General features: G+C 22.2%; 5 protein-coding genes across 5 annotated transcripts; 3 read left to right on the top strand and 2 right to left on the bottom strand.

Annotated features, from left to right (window-relative positions):
- Positions 1-2,400: 2,400 nt before the first annotated feature.
- PCHAS_0318900 (conserved Plasmodium protein, unknown function) lies at positions 2,401-4,497 on the bottom strand (the record flags this gene model as incomplete). Its single annotated transcript, XM_016800014.1, has 2 exons — positions 2,401-2,477; positions 2,574-4,497. The coding sequence occupies 2 exons, from the start codon at positions 4,495-4,497 to the stop codon at positions 2,401-2,403; spliced, it is 2,001 nt and encodes a 666-aa protein (XP_016652918.1).
- Positions 4,498-8,965: 4,468 nt separating this feature from the next.
- PCHAS_0319000 (lysophospholipase, putative) lies at positions 8,966-10,552 on the top strand (the record flags this gene model as incomplete). The annotated part of the gene is made up of 1 exon (XM_016800020.1): positions 8,966-10,552. One exon carries the CDS (start codon positions 8,966-8,968, stop codon positions 10,550-10,552), a length of 1,587 nt encoding a protein of 528 aa, XP_016652919.1.
- A 2,881-nt stretch (positions 10,553-13,433) lies between these two features.
- PCHAS_0319100 (CIR protein) lies at positions 13,434-14,750 on the top strand (the record flags this gene model as incomplete). Its single annotated transcript, XM_016800026.1, has 3 exons — positions 13,434-13,448; positions 13,584-14,570; positions 14,652-14,750. The coding sequence occupies 3 exons, from the start codon at positions 13,434-13,436 to the stop codon at positions 14,748-14,750; spliced, it is 1,101 nt and encodes a 366-aa protein (XP_016652920.1).
- Positions 14,751-16,432: 1,682 nt separating this feature from the next.
- Positions 16,433-17,224, top strand: PCHAS_0319200 (fam-c protein; the record flags this gene model as incomplete). The annotated part of the gene is made up of 2 exons (XM_016800030.1): positions 16,433-16,513; positions 16,634-17,224. The coding sequence occupies 2 exons, from the start codon at positions 16,433-16,435 to the stop codon at positions 17,222-17,224; spliced, it is 672 nt and encodes a 223-aa protein (XP_016652921.1).
- A 1,098-nt stretch (positions 17,225-18,322) lies between these two features.
- On the bottom strand, positions 18,323-20,285 carry PCHAS_0319300 (fam-a protein; the record flags this gene model as incomplete). Its single annotated transcript, XM_016800037.1, has 6 exons — positions 18,323-18,430; positions 18,585-18,812; positions 18,908-19,011; positions 19,142-19,211; positions 19,310-19,991; positions 20,185-20,285. 6 exons carry the CDS (start codon positions 20,283-20,285, stop codon positions 18,323-18,325), a joined length of 1,293 nt encoding a protein of 430 aa, XP_016652922.1.
- Positions 20,286-24,563: the final 4,278 nt, after the last annotated feature.

Raw genomic sequence — 24,563 nt, forward strand, 5'->3', positions numbered from 1 at the left:
ATATTATACCTTTTACGTTTTATAGAATAATGAGATTTGATTTGATTCGATTTGATTTGATTTGATTTGATTTGATTCGATTTGATTTGATTTGATTCGATTTGATTTGATTTGATTTGATTTGAGTTGATTGTTTGTTTTATTATTATATATATTTTGATTTAAAATATAATCACGTTATGTAATTAATTTGTCTTTGTTTAGCATTTGTTTAAAACTCATTTGTTATTATTTCCGTGCATATATATTATATATTAATGGGCTTTAAAATTACCCATTTTTAGTTAGCATTTACAGCGATTTTAAATAAACTTAATTTAAACACACTTATTAATAAAATAATAAGCTATATTAATGGTTTATATTCAAGCTTAGAAATGGGTTTTGGGGAAGTCATATTTTGGGTTAGGGTTCTGTACTGTGGGTTATAGTTTAGTTTTATGGAGTCTATGCTTTGGATTAGGGTTATATTTTTATTAATATTTTTATAATTTATAATATTATTGGTCTATAAGTGGTGATTAAATATATATACCATCACGGTATGTTCAATCTCGAGATGATGTCTAAATATCCAACTAAAAAATGGAATAGTCATTATTATGAAAGGGGTTATATACAATTTTTTTATAAGTTACAGCATATACAATTGAGTGCTAATATCGATTTAATATGATTAAAATAAAATGTCTATATTGTGCATATTAATATATATTTAGTATATCATAATTGCCTATTATATAAAACTTGCTAATCAGGGACTATATTGAATTATTCATAACACAATATATTTCTTTATTTGATGAAACATTTTATTTGGGTCGTTATTTTGATTTAAATTATATTACGCCAATTGAACTATAATAATAGCATTATATATGAGGTTTGGTATTAATTATAAGATGATTCATTTGAAGCATTTGGGTACATTATAATATACCTTCAGCTCAATGGGTATATTTTTATTGTTAATTAAACATATTACCAATATATAATAGATACCCATAAAATATAGATCCATGAAATATCGACCAAGAATCGTCAATATAACATTGTTTATAACGTATTATTATGTTTCTAACATTTTTTGTAATACATAAAATATAATATATTTAATTCAAGTATTTCGTTTTACGGAGAATCATATATATGCTTTAAAATGTTTTATTTTAAAACAATGAAATAAGGAAAGTTTCTACATAAATTTAAAGTATTTCCATTGAGGGCATTAATTAGTTTTTTGTAGAATACAATGATGTAGTAGAAGTAACAATATTAATATGCTAATATGCTACTAAATGTGTACAAATGTATTGCTGCATTTAATTCGATTAAATATATATACAGTAATTATATATATTATTATACCTGTAATAAGACTGGCAATTGGATAAAATAAAAAATGAATAGTTTAAATGTATTCTTATATATTATTTAAGTAAATTATAGTTGGGAACGATGATTGATTTTAGGATTAATTCATAAATATCCTTTAATTTTTAATGCTATCTTTACATTTTTATCATAAAGAAAATACCTAGGTTTATAGCGACAATTAAAAATACATATTATGTAACATTTAATACAATTATCACATGTTATTTTCATATTATATACAAAGATTATGCTTAATTGGGTCATTTAATTTCGAATTATAATTTTATTTTATACAATTTCAATAATAGTATTAGTTGCATGCATAATGAACTAACTTAAAAAATGCATATTTTTTATAAAGCCATGTCTTATTGAAAAAAATGCCACTAAGGTATCTTTTTAAATGTAAAAAATGACTACCTAAATTTCCTGTGAAATTTTGTTGCATTAATTGTTTTCTACACATATTCAGTAATAATTACATAAAAATAAACACATTGCTTCAGAAAACTTTTCTATAATTGTTTAATTATATTAATTGCAGCAATATACTAATGGTACATATTAATAAAAGCTTCAATACTATATATTTTTTTCATAATATAAAATGTGTATATATAAATATATATATATACTTCTCCATTTTTTATTTAAATGGTGCTAAGTGTGTATAATAATATTATAAAAATTTATATAATGCTTATTGAAGTTTCATTTTTATTATAATAATATTCAATAAATATATATAGATTAATAAACATTATAAAATCACATAAACTAAAATCAAATTGAAACAAAATCACGAATTTAATCCATGAAACATATTGAAAGCCAAATATATTCTTCCCAATGTAGTGCTGTCTTATTTGAATAACCATATTAATTAACTTTGGGTACGTAAAAAAACAAAAAACTATGATTATTAAAATGAAATAGGAAAGTAAATATACTATAGTATCATCAAATAATCGAACAAATGAATAAATGTTGGAAATTTCAACACATCCTCTTCGTTGTTTATGATTAATGTCTTAGACTTTGAATAAAGTTCATATATATGTACATCAATATTGCTATGGAGTTGGCGGAAAAGATGGGGGCTGTAAAGGGGAGAAATAAGCAAAGAGTGTTTATATAAGTGGGGAAATATGATGTAGTTCGATACACTATATTAATAAAGGGAATATTTAACTTACTTTTGTCGGAAGGCGTCACCGTGGGATTCATATGCATCGCTTCGCTTAAGTATTTGGTTAGGATATTTTTAATGTTTTTCATTTTTATGAGCATTTTATTATTTTTGGGATTTGTTATCTGATTTTTGAATTCAGTTAGTGTCTTATTTTTATCATCAGAATCTCTGGATCTTTCATTAATTGTAATACGATTACCGGCATCGCTAATATTGCTATCTATACTAATAGTATCGCTATTGATACTATTGAGACTGCTAGTACTGGAACTGATACTACGGAGACTGCTACTACTAGGACCGTTACTATTATAGTACTTTCGAAAAGCAGCGTTTATATCTTTAACTTCGATTCCTTTTTCACGAAAGGCCTTGTCCTTATACACGTCCCTTAAACATTCACTTATGCATGTCTTAAACCTTGTACAAATAAATTTTAATAATGGCAAAACGGCTTTCTTTATTACTCTTTTGAAGAATGAGGAGTCCAAAAAATATGCGCCATACAACATGTCTATCTGTGTAGTATTTTTTCCGCTACCGTCTTCACTAGGGACATCGTGTATAACAGCGGTTATGACGGCGCGAAAAGATTTAAGAAATGGAATATTAGTTATAAAGTTAACTTGTGTTTGTAAAATTATACAATTATCGAAAAAAAATAATTTAACATTTTCATTAATATCTGCTCTTGAAGGTATTGCAAAAGATACATATAATTTTTTTTTAGCCTTTTCCAATCCTACATTATATTTTAAATTAATTGAATATGCAGATGGAACTTTTATATCATCAGGTATTACATCAAATTTGCTATAGTCAGCACCTTGTTGATCTACTCGTTGATAAAAATCATAAAATGGATTTCTTGGATGAATTTTCGAAAATATGCTTTTATAAACTTCTTTAAAATCTTTATTTACATATAAACTAATTGCATGATGTAAATCACTAAAAAATTCATTTTCTTCTAATAATGCCATTTCTTCGGGATATAAACTCATAGATATCATTTCATCAACATCCTTTGTAATTAAAACGTTTTCCGACAGATCATGAGAGGGATCTATGCCATTTGAATCTAAATTGTTCTTTTGATTTGTCGTTTGTGCTTCATCGTGTGTTACAGTATTTGTTTCCAGTTTTTGTTTTGAATCCATTGCATATTCTATCATGTTTGATATAGAATCATGTGTATCATCTTTATCTAATAATGCTGTAAACGCAAATGATTGGTTTTCATTTGGTTTTATTTTAAACCATTCAGGAATTATATCCAATTTTAGTGCCTTTTTAATTGATAGTAGTGATTCATATGTTACTCTCACAATCGATGAATTTTTTAGTATTTGATTAAATGCTGAAACAAAATAAATGCTATTATCTGATATGAAGCATTTCCCTTCAACTAAAACGGGGGCTTGTAATGAAAGTTTGGGTTCAGCTTTTTTTATTATAGTGGGATTTTCTTCATGAGTTTCTTCCACTGTTGTGCTAGATGAAGGCTTATTTTTATCATTATCATCTAATTGTTCGTTTTTTGAAGTTGCCCTTAAATTTTTTACAACTTTGTCATTTGGGTCTAAATTATTCGTTGAGCTCTCATTGTTTACTTCTTTTGCTAGCAAATTATCATAAACATAATTTATTATTTCTTGATTGATATTTTCATTAGGAATGTCGTCTGAAACACTTTCGTCGTCGGTTAGGTTTGCCTCACTTTGATTATCTTCTTCATTCATTTCAACTGTTATATTTTCTTTATCATCGTCTTTTATCTTAATTTCTAAAATTTTATGTAAACCTAAAGCTTCATCATTATCATCTAATATTAATTCGCAATTATGATGGCTGTTAGTAAATGCAGGCGATTTTTCCACCTCAGCTATAAAATCATGAAATGGTTTTCCTAGTGTTGCCGCCGCCATAACTAAATAATGGTATTAAAATGGGTTATTATTTGGAATATATATATGTATATAACCTTGAAGACACCGGTGGATGAATTTTTATATCAAATATAAGCAAAAACATAAAAATAATATACTTTATTAAGGATACAAAAATGCATAAATATTAGAAAAATTATAAATATAATTTTAAAAAGGATGAAGCACAGGGCACGAAATGTTATACCATATTATATATTTTTATAATATAGCAATGATATTATTAAATCAATTAAATATTAATAAATTAATGAATGCGGTATTATTTGTTTAATTATTTTATATATTAGTAGTTCTTTTATTATACTATATTAGCAGCAAAAAAATATATATTATAGAGTAATTAGTATGCGGATTTGTATAATATTAAATTTATAATTATATAAAAAAAATAAATACATGAAGTAAAACATTTAAATTAATCGTTCTAAAAATATATTATAATTTTTTTATATGTATTTATTTTCATATAAAAAATTATATGCTGCATAAAATGTTTGTTGTACCACTGAAAAAAACAACGGTTCGTAGTTAATAATGTATGCATATATAATAAATAAAAACTAAAAATCCAGAGAAAAATATGATATGTATTACATATCTATAACTAAATAAAATAAAAAAAATACTATTTCGAAAAGGCATGTAATAATATTTGCAATATTTAACTATAAAAAATATATATGTTTAATAATTTTTACTACAAAGTATTTTATACAAATTTAGATACGAGTATATTTTTAATTTAATTTATATTAAAAAAAAAATTATTAATATGATTTATGACCCTATATATGTAATAAAAAATGTATAAAGTTCAAGCAAATTAATTAATATGTGGTTTTTTATAAAATCGGTATCCATATATATATTATATGATGTTATTATTCATATCACCCAATATTTCTTTTTTAGCCCTTGACAAAATAGCCTTTAAGTTTATATGCATTAATAGTATAAAATTATGATAATTTAAATGCATATTCCTTTAATTAATAAAAAATTTATTAAGAAAATATATTTGAAATATTATTCAATATACTTACATATGTTCATTTTAAATGTTCTAAAATATAATATATGCATTACCCATAAATATTATATATTGATGTATGGTAATCTAATATTATATCTTTATGACAAATAAATAAAAGTATGCAACATATTTTTATTAATACAAATTAAAATCTTAACAATATAAAATAATGAAATAAAAAAGGTGATATTTTTATGAAAATGAAATAATTTCTTATAATATAATTTTTTATTAATATATATTTTTTTAGACATTATAAAAAATGCATTCATAAATCTTTATTGCGTTATAAATAATGTCGCTTTGTCGAATCGGGATTTATATTGAGGTATTTGCGATTTATAATTGCATATTAAAATATATAAAAATTAGTTTCATTAATATTATAAAATATGCGCATTAATCTGCCCATTTTATAGCGTAGACAAATTATTCAAAATGAATCTGATTATAACTTCACATATAAAATGTTTATTATAGTTTTATCGGGGAAACTATAATTTAAATTAAAAAAATGGAGCGTACAAATAAGAGGTTTTGTTAAATAAAAATATTCATAAAATGAACATATTATGGTATATATAATTCAATATAACCCTAAACTCTGAGCTTCATATCGAATTAAAAATTCAATAGTTCGATTCGTCAAAAAAATATATATATTAAAATGTGTTTATATACTCGGGAGTAACTGTTTTTTTGTCTTTTATCGAATATTCGATGATTGGTAATTACGAAAAATGTATATTGGAAGCACATTCCTTAATATTAAATTTTTACATTTTCCAGTACTTCAAACAGTTCAAGCAATTACTCCATATATTATATATAAGCAATTAATACGACGTAATACAGATGAATTTTTTTTAAAAATGTTGCTAAACCCTCCATTTTTTCATAAAACATATAAACCTATTTATACAACAATCATATTTGTATATAGCAAGTTTTAAAAATGTGCCCACACCACAACAAATGCATATAACATTTTTATTTTTTTGAATTTGAACTTCTCTTGTTATGAATATTATGTTTTCTATTACACGGCATTCCTAAAATCGCGTAAAAAAATCAAAAACGATGAAAATTTTCCTATAGATAAATGCTATAATAAAAAATTATTGTTTTGTTCCTTATTTTTAATATTTTTTAATGTTAGCTTTTTAAAGCGTAAAAATTCGCCTGATAAAAATATTAAATTTGTTATTAAATTCAATTATTAAAATAATTTAAGGCTATTTATAATTTTAATAATTCCATGCTTACTTAAAAAAGTGAAAAAGAGAAGAATATAGAAATTCATATAAAAATGCAAAATATATTGAAGAAACAGCGTTGTATAATATTAAACAAAAAATAGAAAATGCAACAATGCATATATATGTAATTATCTAAATCGATCTTATTTTATCATGCTTCCCAGCATAAACAATAGGGATGGTATAAAGCATCTTCATTTACGTCATATTTTCATATCAAATATTAAAAATATAATAAACAGGTACTCTTAGTGTTCTGCTGGGGAACAACAACAGTGCTGCTTTTTTATGCAAAAACAATATGCCATTAAAAATACGTTAACTGCCTATAAATTGCAAACAATTATTTACTTTCTTTCAAATGCTCATTATTTGAGTTGAAAACATATGTAATGCCGTATTTATAAAAATTATGCACCATATTATCAGGAGTTTTTAATGTTTTATGGAAGTCATAAATATTTATTGATGTTAAATTCATATGAAATGGAATAATGCTTTATAATTATTTAAATATAGATCCTATGAATCACATATCACTACTATCTTATTGGTTATATATATTTAATAAACTTTCATAGGCAACCAGATGTTATTAAACATAACAAATTAAACCAAAACAAAATCAAGAATGCAGAGCATAGAGAAAATCCATTTGTTAAGCATTTTATTTACTATTTTGTGTTTAATTATCTTCGTTCTTAATTAACAACATTCCTTAAACATAATTTAATGTATTTTATATAATTATGTGAATATATTTTTAAGAAGTTTATTTTTTGGGTATTCTATATAACGTACATTTTTATGAAAAAATATAACATACCGTTTTTAGGGTTTATAATATATCGACAAATATTAAATAATAAAATGTATTAATAGCATTTGTTTTTTCACGTCTTGGTGATTTAAAATATTACGAAAGATAACCCATAAAAACACTATATTATATACATTTTTAAAATATTTAAAAATATAGACTTTGTTTTTTTTTTAATTCTGCTATTTTGGATCGTTTTTACTTTGTTAATGTATGCTAAATATGATAGTATATATATTGGTTCAATTATGACAATAATCTAAATTATAAACACATAAAATGAAAAAATTCACTTTTTAGAAATGTTTGTAAAGTTTACGATTAAAATTATATAACTTTTAGCATTATGTTATTAATTATAGACAATAATTTTAAGGTAAATAAAATGTTTATTATTTTAAATAAAAAAAATGTAAATATTTTTGTAATTTTTCTATAATGTATAATTAATGCCATAAATCATTAACAGTTCTAAAGTATTATATATATTAGTAAAATTTCTTTCTATGGAATGATTATATTTTATACTTGTTATAATTAAAAAATTATATAAATAATAATATATATGGTTTTTTTATTTATACCAACTTAAATATATTTGTTTTATATCGAAGTAAAAATAAAATTTTTTTTTTTGCTGTTGTTTTTTTTCATTGCTTTTATAAATAAATATGTATGCATATTGCATTTGCTTATTATATTTTCTGAGTAAAAGCATTATATAAATCATTATTTATTAATAAAAAAATAATATATACCAATTATATATTTTAAATATATTTTTTTTCGTATACCATATTTTAAATACCGGAATTAAGAAAATTAAATAAAAAAAATGTTACCGAAAAATAAACAATATAAATAATTCGCATTTATTTTATTATATCAATTGAAATTTCATCTGATTGCATGAAATGCTAGAAAAAGATCCGAAAATAAAATGAAGAACTATAATTATACATTTTTTTTGTTTCTTATAATTTGTTTACGATTTGTAATATTATTATAATATACATGCAATTCTATTAATATTATTTGATACTAATATAATATGTATGTATAGCTTGCATATGTAAATTTGTATAAAGCTATAATAAGATTTAGTATGGTATATTTGTTTGTCTTAATAATCTATATACATATTTTTGGAAAGTAAAATTTTAATTATATATGTATGTAGATATATATTTTGTATGCAAAAAACAAAATATTTACTATTAAAAATGCCTTACTAAAAGGAAAAGTGATATATATATGCATATATTTTGGGTATAAAATAATATATATATTTTCTAGTTGTAATATGGATTATTATATTCCATAATATTGGTGATGGAAGAAATTGAATTGAATAGTGATGATTTAAGGAATACAACATGTAATTTAGATGGAGATCCTAAGATAGGTTGGTTCTGTAACAAAAATGGTTTACTTTTAAAAACATATGGGTGGCTAGTTAAAAATGCTATAGGAATTATATTGTTAATACATGGACTAAAATCCCATACTCGATTAACTTTTATGAGAATAAATATAAAAATGCCAAATAATGATGGAGACGTAGTAGTAGACAATAATAATTACTATATTTATAAAGATAGTTGGATTGAAAAATTTAATCAAAATGGTTATTCAGTATATGCACTAGATTTGCAAGGGCATGGTGAATCACAAGCATGGAAAAATATAAGAGGAAGTGCCGATCGCTTTGATGATTTAGTTGATGATGTAATAGATTATATGAATTACATTCAAGATGAAATCTCAAACGAAAATCAAACGGATGATGAATCTTATGATATAGTACCAACTAAAAAAAAAAGACTTCCTATGTATATTATTGGGCATTCGATGGGAGGAAGTATTGCTATAAGAATATTACAATTATTAAGAAAAGAAAAAGAAAATGATATTAATGCTGGAGATGAAAATAACTATAAAAAATGTAACATCATGTTAGACAACTCTACTAATGCTAATGAAATTAGCAATGCTATGGTAGAAGATATGATTAGTGATATGCGTGATATGAATACTTTTAATGATAATTCTGTAAAACATATTTCGGATAAGCGTTGCATTACGAATTCTAAAAATGATGATCCTGGTACTTCTAGTGCTAGTACAAGTTCTAGGGGAAGTGCTAATACAAATGATAGTCCAAGTGTTCGCCCCAAGGTTGTTAATAGTATAAGTAAAAAAACTCATTCCAGCGACATTTCCATAGCTAGTACTAGTGGAGGCACAATTGATTGTTCCAGTGACATTTCCATAGCTAGTACTAGTGGAAACAAACAAGTTAGACAATATAATCATTTAGATAATTTAAATATTAGAGGTTGCATATCATTATCCGGAATGTTAGGACTCAAAATAGTAGGACTACCAGGATCATTTGTATTTAAATATATTTATTTACCTGTAACAAAATTAATGTCGCATTTTGCACCTTATAGAAAAACAGTTGCAGAATTTCCTTATAAAACTTCTCAATTTATTGACAATGTATTTAAATATGATAAATTTAGATATAATGAAGGAATAACATATAAATATTTACATGAAATTATAAAAACAATGGGGAAATTGTTTGAGAATGCGAAAAATATGCCCAGAGATATTCCTTTGTTATTAGTTCATTCAACAGATGATGGGATTTGCAATTATAAAGGGTCGCAATCATTTCATGATAAAATAGATGTTCCTGGTAAAGAAATATATCTTGTTGAAAACCTAAATCATTCTACAACGTTAGAGTCAGGAAATGAAGATGTTTTAAAAAAAGTTGTGGATTGGATTAACAATTTGGGAAATAATAATAACGGCGAAACAAAAAAGGAGCAAAAAAGTAAAAAAAAAAAAGAACAAAAAAGTAAAATAAAAGAAGATAAAAAAAAGGCAAAAGATAAGTCAAAGTAAAAAGTATAACAAACGAAATAACAAAAATTAAAATATAAAAGAAAATATCTATTAAGTATGCTTATATCAATTATTTTTTTGTATTTTTATAAGTACTGATGTAATTTTATTGCTTTTTATTTTTTAAATAAAACTTAAAAAATATAATTATAAATTAATTAACATTTTTTTATATATTATATGTATTTTTTGTTATTAAATTATTTTTTAATTAAAATTGTATATAACGGTTTTGTGGGTTCTGAGTTTAGAGTTGCATTTGGGGAACCCATATTTTGGGTTATAACTTTATTTAATTTTTTACAATTTGATAGAATTTATTGGTTTTTTAATACTAATTAAATATATGTACCATCCACGTATATTTAATCTTGAAATTAAGCACAAATATGGAACCAAAAATGAGGCTTAGCCATTAATATGAAATTGGCCACATAGCACATATTTCCATAAAGTATAATATTTATACCTAATTCGTTCATATATATTAAATGCGGCAATGTTATAACTTCATAATTTATATTTTATTGCTAATTTTTGGCTAACTATATATAAGTTCCCTTATTATTTATTATATAAGACTTATTAGTCCATAGTTATATTGAATCATGAATAAAACAATATGTTTCTTTATTTGATGAAGCATTTTATTTAGTAAAGCATATTATTCGTACCACTATCATTTTGATTTATATTGTATTTTGGTAAGTGATCAATATAATAATCTTATACATCAGGGTATAATATATAATTATATTAATTGGGAATATATGTTTACAATATAATATACCTTCATGTTAATGGGTATAGCTTTAATGTTAATTAAACAAATTTCCAATATGTAATAGACAATAATAAAATAAGATTCATAAATTGTCGATCGAGGTTCGATAATACAGCATTATCTATAAAAGGTATTTTATGCATCTAACATTTTTAATAATACATAAAAAGTACACTATAGATATATGTATAATAAATTTATAAACTATAAATATATATAATACTCATTTTTTTCATTTCAATACTTTGGATTTATGCTAAATTTCTAATTTATATTGATATAAATAGTTATAATATATTAATTTATTTACTATAAAATTATAATATTATATTAATCACTATCAATTTTTAAATTTTATAGTTTTGAGGTATAAATAAATTATATTTTAAAATAGTTAAAAAATAAAATATTAGTGTATTAATAAAATTTCATATCATATTTTTTTCTAACAATTTTTATAATAATTAAAAAAAATTTGTATATAGGATTAGGTTATTACTATATGCTTATATCTATGTATATAAAACAGTAAAAAATTTTATCAATAACTAATATTGAAATATTGGTTTATTGTGGGAACTTAATATAATTAAATATTAATATTAATTTAATCGAGAAGGAAGATAATAATTAACTTTCTTTGAGCTAATAATATTTATATTAGGTTATTATATATATGCAAGCTTATAAATGTATATTTAAAATATATTACTATTACGAAATAATATACATCTTATAAAATGTCATACTTTAAAACAATGAAGCAAGGAAAATTGCTAATTAGTTTAAACCATTTATATTAAGCACATTAGTTATTCCGTTGTACTATACAGTGATATAATAGAAAGCAACAATGGCAACAATAAATAAAGCATTAAATACAAAAAAATCATTAAGTTCATTTGATTCGAATACGTTGACATATATTAATTATATATTATTTAAACTTAAAATGTGCAAAAGATAAATAATTATTATAATTTATGCTTAAGTATAATATTAACACTGCAAAGCAATATATTATTAATTCTATTAATAATTTGAATAAAAATATAGTTTTCTATATTGAGCTAAATATTTTATTATAAAATATGTAGTATATAATATGATTAGGTTCTAAGTAGAAATATGCACTAGAATGGTAAATACACTTATATTGTTTCTAAAAGTTTATTACTATCACTAAATAAAGAGCAAATGTTAAAATTATAAACCTATAAAATTTAATTAAATCATAGGGAAATAATTTTATTGAATTAGTTTTTATAGCTTAAATTGCACATTTCGCGTTTTAAATTTATAAAGATAAATAGAGTAAGTAGAATATTATTTATTAAAATATAATTTTGTATTAGGGATACTTGCATACGAACAAAGTTATTGCACATTCTAAATGGAATATTCATTTATATTATTAATTAAAATATAAACAATATATCATCTATTTAGAAAAAGTAATAATGCTGAGTTATTTTTAAACGTTATAATTTTAATAAATGGTATGTTTTATATTTATTATAAATACTATTAAAATATACAGGACGTGAAGCAGAATAATAACACATATCAATAATGACATACAAATATATTTTTAACAATTATAGTGATAATATATTTCTTATTCTTTATATATGTAAAGTAAAATATGTTTTGAAACTTATTTATTAAAAAAGTAGTGAATATAATTTTATTTTCATGTTAAACTTATAATATAAATATATTATTATATAAAACAAATTTAATATATTTTTGTTATAATATTCCATGAATTTGTGTAATATAGTTATTCAGGGTATTATTTTAAAAAGTGATATTATGCATAAAACGCATTATATATAGATATGATAAAAATGTTAAGCAAATATCCACCTAGGGAATTTTCATAATTGTCATAAACAAAAATAGAATAATTCTTCAGTAATGTTATATTATTATTGCATGCTAATTTGGTATTAAAACCAATAAAATTCCTTTAAATATATATATTAATTATATAGAAATATCAATAAATTAATAAAATATTTTAGTTCAATACATATCTTACTAAAAATAGCATGATAACAAACTGTTTATAGATTAAAAATAAAATCAATTATAATGACCCTCAATTTGGTATATATTTTTTACGAACAAAATGGTTTTTCTTTATTTTACTGGTTTTGCGTTGTATACGAAATTTCATTATGTTTAGTTTTAATGGAATTTATATAGTAAATGTTTTTATTTAATTCTTAAATTTTCACTTAGTGTAGTGCATTTAAAGGCATTGGAGAATTATTGCCTGATAGTTTATCTCCAGAAAGTGATGATGATAATCATAGTCTATATAAAATTTATTGTCCTACCGACAGTAAAACAGGGAACCCGGAATGTAAAACTGATGGCCAACGAATTAGCGCTATGTTTAGATATTTATTAGAATATCTATTTGTTAATAATGATGACGATCTGAAATCAGAAAATCAAAATAATGAATATTCCGAATATGCTATACTGTGGTTAAGTAATATAATAAGGCATTTTAATTATAAACATACCCCCCACGTACGGGATTTTTATGCTACGTTTATAAAAGATAGTGATTTGTATAAAGATTTTCATGGTAAAATAAATGAAAAAAATGAAATAATGAAAATTCAAATTGGTCAAATGTACAATCTTTATGAGTTACTTAATATTTTGTGTAATGCAATAACTAAATATGAAGAAAACCCTTCAAATTGCCCCGAATGCTCAAAATTTACTAATAAATGGGAAGAAAAAACCAAAGAACTTGTTAACAAAAAAACTAAGTTTTTTGAAGATGAGAATTATTGTAATGTATTATTGACTTTAAAAAAAGCTTATGAGAATTTTCGAAGTGGTAGTAATAACACAAGCACGCTTCCAATACTTAACGAGATAGAAGGAATAAGTAATTGTAATAAATTATGTGAGAAGGCAAACCGTTCATGGAAACTTATACATGTGGAAGTTAAAGATGTAGTGGAGGAAAAAAAAGTAAGTGGAAATGGAGAAAGTGAACAAAAAACTAAAGAAAAAAATTCAGGAGTAACAGATGGATCGAATATTACATTACCATATACAGGGAATGTATCTCAAAAGCATACGACAGAAATCCAAGTTAATCCGCCAAAAACAGAGTTGGATACATTTTTACATAAAGAATACGAACTAATTGGCATTGGGGGCATAGCCCTTTTAATACCAGTTATTTCCGCAGTTTTGTATAAGGTAAATAAAAAGAAAATTTATAAATATAACATTTTTTAAATATTTATCCTCTACAAATATTTTTTTCTATTTTTATGTTAGTATTGGTTCGTTGGATGGAGAAAAAAGTCGACGAGAAAAAAAAACACGAAAAAAGTTATAAATTTGGTTGTTGGAACAAATCTACCAAAGGAGTTATAAATTCATTTGATGATAAAAGACAAATGGAAGTAATTATAAATTCAGTTAAGAAGAAGGCGATAAATCAATTATAAATTCAGATCATGATAAAATAATATCGTTACTAAATATATATGATCATTTTTCTATATATCCTATGTCATTTATTAACATATTTTTTGTTTATAAAAGAAAAGACATTATTTATATGATAAATTTAATAAGTTTTATTTTCATGTTAAAAATATATGGTTATGTATTTAAAAGACAATATAAAATTCAAAAATTAATAAATAAGCATAATTTCATTTATTCGTATGAATAATTGGGGGGATAATGCATGGGAATCGTACTAAGGCACATTCACCTTATTTTTATAAAAAAAATAGAGAATACATTTTCTATACGAGGAAATGTTTCATGATAACTAACGTTTTATATTTATGTTTTATTTAACCTGTATTTGTAAAAATAAAGACAATATAATTTTTAATAATTGAAGACACTATAATATGTGTTTAATGAATACAAAAAAACAAAGCATTTGGTTATTAAGTGTATTTGAGTTTATGGTCTCATATGTATTACTCGTTGTGATTTTTACGGGGCATACTTGAAAATATGATTATTTTATATGATTTTAATATAAATAATATGTTTGGTACTACATATTCTGAGATATATTTATAAATAAAAATATTACATGCCTATTTATGGAGGCCATACATTTTTACAAAAAGTGGTAAATAAAATGTAGAATATTATTAAATAATATTAAGCATTTGAGAAGCATAAAAATAAAAATACATTTAGATGAAAACATCAACTTTTGTTAATTGTTTTTCATATATTTGCATATATTGATTTACAATATACATGTATATGAATTTTATTACTATAATTGATATATATTAATTTGCTTGTAGACAAACAATAGAAAAATATAAGTTTATAAATATCAAATATGTTATTAAATGAGGTTTTAAATTATACTAAAGAAATTTATATAAAAATATGCAAAAAATATATTTTAGGGTGAATTCGTTACATAAACTTATTTGTTTATATATAATTAAAAGAATCTGCTTTGTACGAAAATATGTTGTCATTTGAAAAAAACATAAATATAAAAATTTTCGCAATTGCATATTACATCTTCGATGATAGCAGTTATATATATATATTTGATGATATATGTATATAAATTAATGCATTATTTATATTTAAATATTAAAAATAATTTTATTATATTAAATATAATGGTTTAAATAAACAAAAAATATTCACGAACAAATATATAGATTTTTATTATTTAGAATAAATGCTTATATATATATTTTTATGTATTTAAATAAATTACATTATTTATGTATTGTTATTATTTATTTTTATTATTTAAATTAAATTAAAAATAAAATATTAAATTTTGTTAACTTATAATTGCATGATCATATTTTTGTGGACGCTTTAAAATAAAAGCAATATATAATTTTATTATAATATACTTTCTTAAATATGATATAAATTGTTTATAAAATTAAAATTAAACAAGTTGTATAAGAATATATTCATAATAATTGTAATATTAAATAATATCATTATTGTTATACAAAAATAATAAATAAAAAGGAAACTGAAAAAGAATAAAGTATATACATTATTTAAATTGTCTGTTTCTAAAAACACTTTATATTAATAAAAAAATGAATAAGAGGATATTTATCTTAGTTTGTATCGCCTTATATGCCCTTTTGGCTGTATCAATACATTGCTCCGAACAGAAAGTAAGTTTTCAAAACAAAATATAAGTTAATATATAGAAAATTATATAATAGTGGTTATTTACATGTTGTAGAGTATATATATATATTATTATGCTTATGTTCTTGTATTATCGATTCAAGGCATCTGATTTAGGAAATAAAACCATTTGTGGTATAAAAGAAATAAACAAAAGTAACGAAAAAAATAGTATAGAATCGAAATTCGAAATACAATTAAAGAATAACAACCCTAAATATGATGAAGAAGATGATAAAGGATTTAATTGTTTTAATATATTTAAAAGAAATAAAAAAAACAAAAGAACTAAAACACCTTCATATAGCAAAGTTACCTCAATATATCTACATAATCAAATAACCGAAGCACCTTCAAGCAACAACGAATTTCTTCCTATGACATCATTGCAGATCCAAAAAAATCTGCGTGAATTTTCTACAAAAAATCCATATAATTCAAAGATGTTATCACTTTCAAAAGGGTTAAGCTCAGGAGATCAAATTTTAGATGTTAATGAACTTCGTACTTTGGTAGCACCGATATTGGGAATTTCTGCGATTAGCATTGACCCAAAATATATAAATCATTTATTTACTTTACCATATGATAAAAAATCAGAAGGAGAACAACTTTCAAATAACAACGAATCCGCTCTTAAGGAGCCATTTATGGTGGGAAATAATAAGCATGGCTTTTTTAAAAATAGTTCATAAGCTTTAAAGCTCTTATCACGATTCAAAGAAAATTTAGACAACGATCCTTCAAAATTAAAACCACGTGAATAATATTCATTTAATAATTATATTCAAATGGAACCAACCTAAAAAATAAACAAAATAATTTTTTCTAATGATCACTTAGATTACAATGTTTGACATGTGGGACCTTTAGACAAATGAATTATGATGGAATTTTCTACATTTACGAACTCATATTTTAATATTATAATTTTATTATGTAATTATTAAAATAAATGCAGTATGCTTGAATAAAACGCTAACATATATATTTATATGAAAATTTTTGTTATTTATACTTATTTATAGTATAGAATATATGAAAGAACATTCTGAAAATAATTAATAATTAAATAAGATTGATCCATTTGATATACCCACAGCGTTTATTATTTTTATGCGTATAATTTTATATTATATACATATGTTTGTATTTTATATGCATATTTATAAAATACATAATTGTGCATTTTTAATTTATATTATGTCTTACAACTTATTTTTATATTTGTTTTATCATTTTATATAAAATGTAGCTTTAAACAAACAGAATTTGAACATGACACAGTGTATTATTTTATTAATATGTTTTGTGGGATTATTGTTTTGTAAGCACCAACCTAGCATTTCTTTTTTTTTGTAATAGTACACAACAATAATTTATTTTTAGACTTTATTTAAATGAATATTATGCGTATAATTAATATAAGAAATGTTTTGTTCTCTCATTAAGTTTGGACATATGTGCGTACATTTTTTTATTCCTATAGAACCCATAAATTTTCTTTAAAAAAAAATTTATAAAATCACCATTTAATATTTGACATTCACAAAAAATATTGTTTAGTTTTTTATAGTAAAATAAATACATACAAGCACTATACACTTACAGTTTCAAATACATATTTATCTTTACAATATAAACTACGAACAAATTATATGCAAATCAAACACTATTTAAAAATCAAAGTGGTGTTCTGTAACAATAATTTTAAACAAACATGACACATGAAAATAAGTTTACTTTATTAATATAAGTATCAAAGTTTTAAAAAATATTATCTGGAAATACGTTTATGCCTTATTAACAATATCTCTTAAATTGACAGCACTAAACATTTTGCTGGCTATAAGTTCTCTAAGACGTTGTTGTTTGTTACCAGAAGAAAAATCATAATTCATCTGCGAAAAGAAACAAAAAATTAATAAATATATAAATTCTCCATTTTTATTATGAATGAATATATATATTAAAATATGAACATTTATATAGAAAGTATATATTTTTGATAATGGTGAAATAAAATTATGTTACTAAAATTTTTATATTGCTTACAGAGCAGAGATGGGTAATTTTAACGCCATTTGCTTCCTTTTTAATGAAAAATGCTACTAAGTTAACTTGCATTTTGGTTGAGACTCGATCTCTATGATCGTCAGATTCAATAATAGGATTGAATGTGTTTGCACTTTTTACGATAGGATTTACATATTTTGTATTATCATAATTATTGTCATCCATATCTGATGAAGTCAAGACTATTGCAGTTTCGTCTTCTGATAACTATAAATTAATAAAAAGTATATTTTCATAAATTAGGATATGATAATATGAAAAAATGTACATCTAGAAATATGAAGGAGAAAAAATTGCCTTACTTGATATTTTCTGGCTACTGCATTATAATATCTATCCCATACAAGGCCTTGGTAGCGTTGTTGTATAATTGCTAATTGTGTATTGTATACTCGAGAAAAGGATCCTAAAAAAATTATAATTTTATATACATCCAAATTAGAACACGATTAAGTAGCAAATTAGGAATTGATAATAACAAAACAAGAAATACATCATACAAAATGATAGGCACATTATATAAATTAGTTATATACCTTCAACGAATACCCTATTGAATTTCTTTTCTCCATTGGGGTCCCATAGCATTTTTACTATATCATTATACTAATAATAACAAAAAAACATATTTATATATTAACAATTATATTTTTTTATTTTAAAATGATTTCATGAATTAAAAAGTATTGCTTTTTAATTTATACGTTATCGGCGTTTGGGATTGTAAATTCAAGCATTCCAATTTCAGCATTGTTTACGCTCTTAAAATGTAAACTTTCTCCTTTATATTTCTTAGAATATAGTTTGTAATCTTTTGTACTTTTGACATGTTCTTTTGCAGCATTTAAAGCATCGGTCATAACATGTTCTGCGTGTTTACCTTCGTTGATTTTTAAAGATAATTGGTGATTATATACTGCAGGGTTGAATTTTTCTTTTTCTTTAAATGTTATAGGAATGAAATGTCTTTGTTGCTTAACTGTATTAGGGGTGGGAGATAACTGTTGTTTGACTGTTTTAGATCTGAAACTTACTTGTTTAGTTTTTTGGGGTGTGGAAGATACTTGTTCTTTAACGTCTTCAGGAGTAGAAGATACTTGTTCTTTAACTTCTTCAGGGGTGGAAGCTAATTCTTCTTTAACGTCTTCAGTAGTAGAAGATAATTGTTCTTTAACTTCTTCAAGGATGGAAGCTAATTCTTCTTTAGCTTCTTCAGGAGTAGAAACTAATTCTTCTTTAACTTCTTCAGTAGTAGAAGATAATTGTTCTTTAACTTCTTCAAGGATGGAAGCTAATTCTTCTTTAACTTCTTCAGGAGTAGAAACTAATTCTTCTTTAACTTCTTCAGGAGCAGAAGCTAATTGCTGTTTGCATTCTTCATTTGAACTACAAATGGAAACGTGAACATATTTTTAAATTTATTTGCATTTATAATTAAAAAAATATATATTTATAATAAGTTGTTTTTACTTTCCAATTTTTATACATATCCACATTCACAAATATATATAATATTCTCATAATAAACAGTACATGTATATTTATATTCGACATATATATGTTGTAATTATTTTCTTACGAATTGGCGCTTGAATCGTATTCGCTTGCAAATGCTATATTTTGCATATATCCGGTGACACTTAAAAGTGCCAAAACAATCTTAATATATTGTTTATTCATTTTTGAATTTGATAAGTAAAGTATTCAAAAGTATTAATGTATTTTTTAAAAATTGAAAATTAATAAATATATAGGTTGTATAAATATGCTAAATCGAAGCAAAAATTTTCTAAAAAATTTTAAACTTAATGTTTATTTAAAAAAATATAAATAATTAAAAATTTTTAATTATTTATTTGGTTATTTGTTACATGCATCTATCAAACTTTTAAATATAATTATTTTTTTAAATATTATTGTATACTAATAAATACGTACAAAATATAGAATATAGTGATATGTCTTGTGTTCTCTACATTATTAATCGGATTTCGGTTCTTTAAATGCTGGCTATTTAATTATTATTGTTGTTATTATTAAAATTTATATAATAATATTACAATTATATTTCGAATAATATATGAAAACATAATATATTATAATATATAAAAATTAATGTAAACGTTTTTTTTAAAAAAATGTATAAATAAATCTATTTTTATTTAAACCGTTGCATATAAGTGAACAACAATTATTACAACTTTAGTAAATATTATATATATAAATAGCTTTAGTAATATATAACATTATTAATATGTTGCATTATAACTAGCTAAACTTTTTATTTTTATAGTTCATAACTTAAAAATAAAACTGAAATATATTAAATTGGGTATTATATGTGGAACTTATAAGAATTTATAGAAAAAAACGTATATTATATGACACCAACATTCATTTAGCAAGGGAAAGTTGATAATATAAAGGTAGGATAGGAGTATAAAAAATATATATTGTTTAATATAATACTTGGCTAGGTTTGATCTGACATGCACAAACCGTTATATTAATGGATAAATAGCTAGATAGAAATAAAATTTTAATAATTATTATATAAAAATAGTTGTTTTGTTGTTTTTTCTATTTGTTTTGAGGATAAAGACGATTTTTATAATTTTAAATATTAAAGGAGTTTATTCAGATGGGTATTACATTATATTTATATGCATTCCCCACTATTACAACAATTATTTATAATGTTTCATAACAATAACTTGATAAAATTTATATTATGAGAATCAAAAATTTTGTGATCTTTTATCATTTTTAATATAAATTGTACTAAATAACAATTTTGCTAAAAATTGTTAATTTTAAAAAAATTACATATTGATAGTAATATTGACGCTTATGTTTTTTTATAAATTAATATAAATTATAAATTCCCTTTTAATAATAAAACAAAGTATACATAAAATTTAAAAATACAAATAAATAAAATATAAAAATAAAATAATGAAACATAAAGTTGTAAAATCGAGAAATATGTATACATAAATAAAATTAATTTTTTTTTAATTATAATATGATTGATGCTGATGTGCTCATGCTTTATGGGTCAAGGTTATATCTTTGGGGTTATTGTTTCGTTCACTGGATCTACGTTTTAAGTTGGAGTTTAGGATACATTGTAATTTAGTTTTTTATAATTTGATAATATTTTAGGTCTGTAAATGTTGATTAAATATATGTACCACCATCGTATGTTTAATTTCGAATGAAGTCCAAATATGCAACCAAAAAAGGGGCATAACCATTAATATGAAATTGGTCAGATAACATATATATCCATAAAGTATAATATATATTGAGTGTCAATATTGATTTAACATTATTAAAATAAAATGTCTATGTTGTATATATTAATATAGATATTCACTATATCATAACTGTCTATTATATAAGAAATGTGAATCACCGTATTTGAAATTATATTAACATATATATATATAACATAAATTATGTTTATTTAACGAATCTTTTTATTTAGCATAATGTCTTATTTGCATGATACAACATTTGTGATTTAATATTGTTTATGAACTTACAAAATTATAATAAGATTCGTTTAAAATTGTTTATAATATAGTCCATATGCCTTAATACTGAAATTTTTATGATTAATTAACCATATTACTAATATATAATAGATAATCATAAAGTATGGATTCATTAAATATAGATCGATATTCGATAATGCATCTATAAAAAATATTTTTTGTATCAAACATTTTTAATCAGTTTAGAAAATGTGTTAATAAAAAAGTATATTATGGTATATTTACACGAAGTATTTTACTTTTAATTCACATAATCCTAATTTTTTACATTATTTTTGTTATAATTTAAATTCATACTAATATAAATAATTTTACACTTTTTTATTTATTTTCCATAAAAGTTTAAAATTGTATTCGTAGTTTAAAGTTCAGATTTTGAGATGGATGTTGGGAAACCCATATTTGGGGTCAGGGTTCTGTATTATGGGTTATAGTTTTGTTATATGGAATCTATGTTTTAAGTTAAGATTATATTTTTATTAATTTTTTTATAATTTGATAATATTTATTGGCTTGTAAATGTTTATTAAATATATGCCCCCCTCGAAGGAACATAGCCATTAATATGAAAGGGGGCGTATAACATATTTTACATAACTTACAATACCTTCATCGAATTCGATCGTATATATTACATGTGGCAATATTATAACTTCACATTTTATAATTTATTTCTAATTTTGTCTAACTATATATAAGAGCCCTTATTATATATTATATAAGACGTATTAACCCATAGCTATGTTGAACCATGAGTAACACAGTATGTTCTTTATTTGATGAAACATTTTATTTAGTAAAGCTTATAATTTGTGTCATTATTATTTTGATTTAAATTATAACTTTCCAACCAAACAATATTGTAACCTCATATATGAGGTTATAACATATAATTATATTCATTTGGAGCAATTGCCTGCATTATAATATACTTTCAGGTTAATTGGTATATGTTTAATATTATTTAAATATAATAGTAATATATAATAGGTAATCATAAAATATAGATTCATTAAATATCGATCGAGATTCGACAATACAACGATATCTATAAAAGACATTTTATGCATCTAACATTTTTAATAATACAATAAAAAATACGTTATAGATATATGTATAATATCATTTATTTTTGATTATATATAGCATCATTTTGTGCTAAAGTTTTAAATTCAAATAATAGAAATAGCTCTATATACTTTAATTTATTTACTATAAATGTATAATATTAGATTAATCATTATTAATTTTTAAGCATTATGGTTTTGAGGAATAGACAAATTATATTTAAAAATAGTTAAAAGAGAAAATATACGTACATTAATAGCATTTATTTCATATTTTGTTCTAATAATTATAAATAATATAATAGATAGAATATCGTTATTAATGACTATACATATAATCTAATAAAATACTTTACTAATAATTAATATTTAAATATTGTTTTATTATGAAAACTTCATATAATTAAATATTAATTTATTGACTGCGCGCATAATAATTAGTTTTATTTGAACTAATACCATTTTTATTAGGCTATTATATATATACAAACTTTAAATAATTTAAATATATTGTTATTACGAAATAATATATATGCTCTAAAATGTTATACTTTAAAACAATGAAACAAGGAAAACTACTAATTAATTTAAAATATTCTTCGTGAGTGCATTAATTATCTCATTCCAGTATGCAATGATACGCCATTAGTAACAACAATAATAATATTAGATTAACATATTATTAAATAAATAAACATGTTATATGCCATTTATTTAGAAAAAGAAAAATATTAAATTTAAACATAAATATTTTTTTTATTTATTAGAAATTATATAAAAAGTGTAATATTTCACGTTGAACAATAATATATATCAATACATGGCATTCAAATAATGAGATACAAATACATTTTTAGCAATTGTAGTAATAACACATTTATAATTCTTTATATATTTATAATAACATAAAATTGGTGATATTTTTACTATAAATCTAGATAATGTATAGTTCTCTATATACAAGCGTATAAAAATTAGGAGATATGTTTTATTTAAACTCATTGAAAGGTTAAACAAAATTATACAAGGAAGATGGTCCGAATATTATTAAGAATAGAGATATTTCGCATATGATAGAAATACTTCAAATAAACCACAAAATAAGGATATTTATCTAAATTGCAATAAAATCGAATATATGTTTTATTTATTATATTATTGTATATTGTTTTAAAATTATTATTATTGAGAATAACATTAATATTTCGTTTAATTAATGACAATTTCATATAGAAAGACTACGTAATTGAATAAATTATTTTGGTATTGTATATAATTTTTATATAAAAATGATATTATGTCCATCTACAGATTAAAAACAGAATCTCATT

Source organism: Plasmodium chabaudi (genome assembly GCF_900002335.3).
Source record: "Plasmodium chabaudi chabaudi strain AS genome assembly, chromosome: 3".
Classification (NCBI taxonomy): Eukaryota; Apicomplexa; class Aconoidasida; order Haemosporida; family Plasmodiidae; genus Plasmodium; species Plasmodium chabaudi.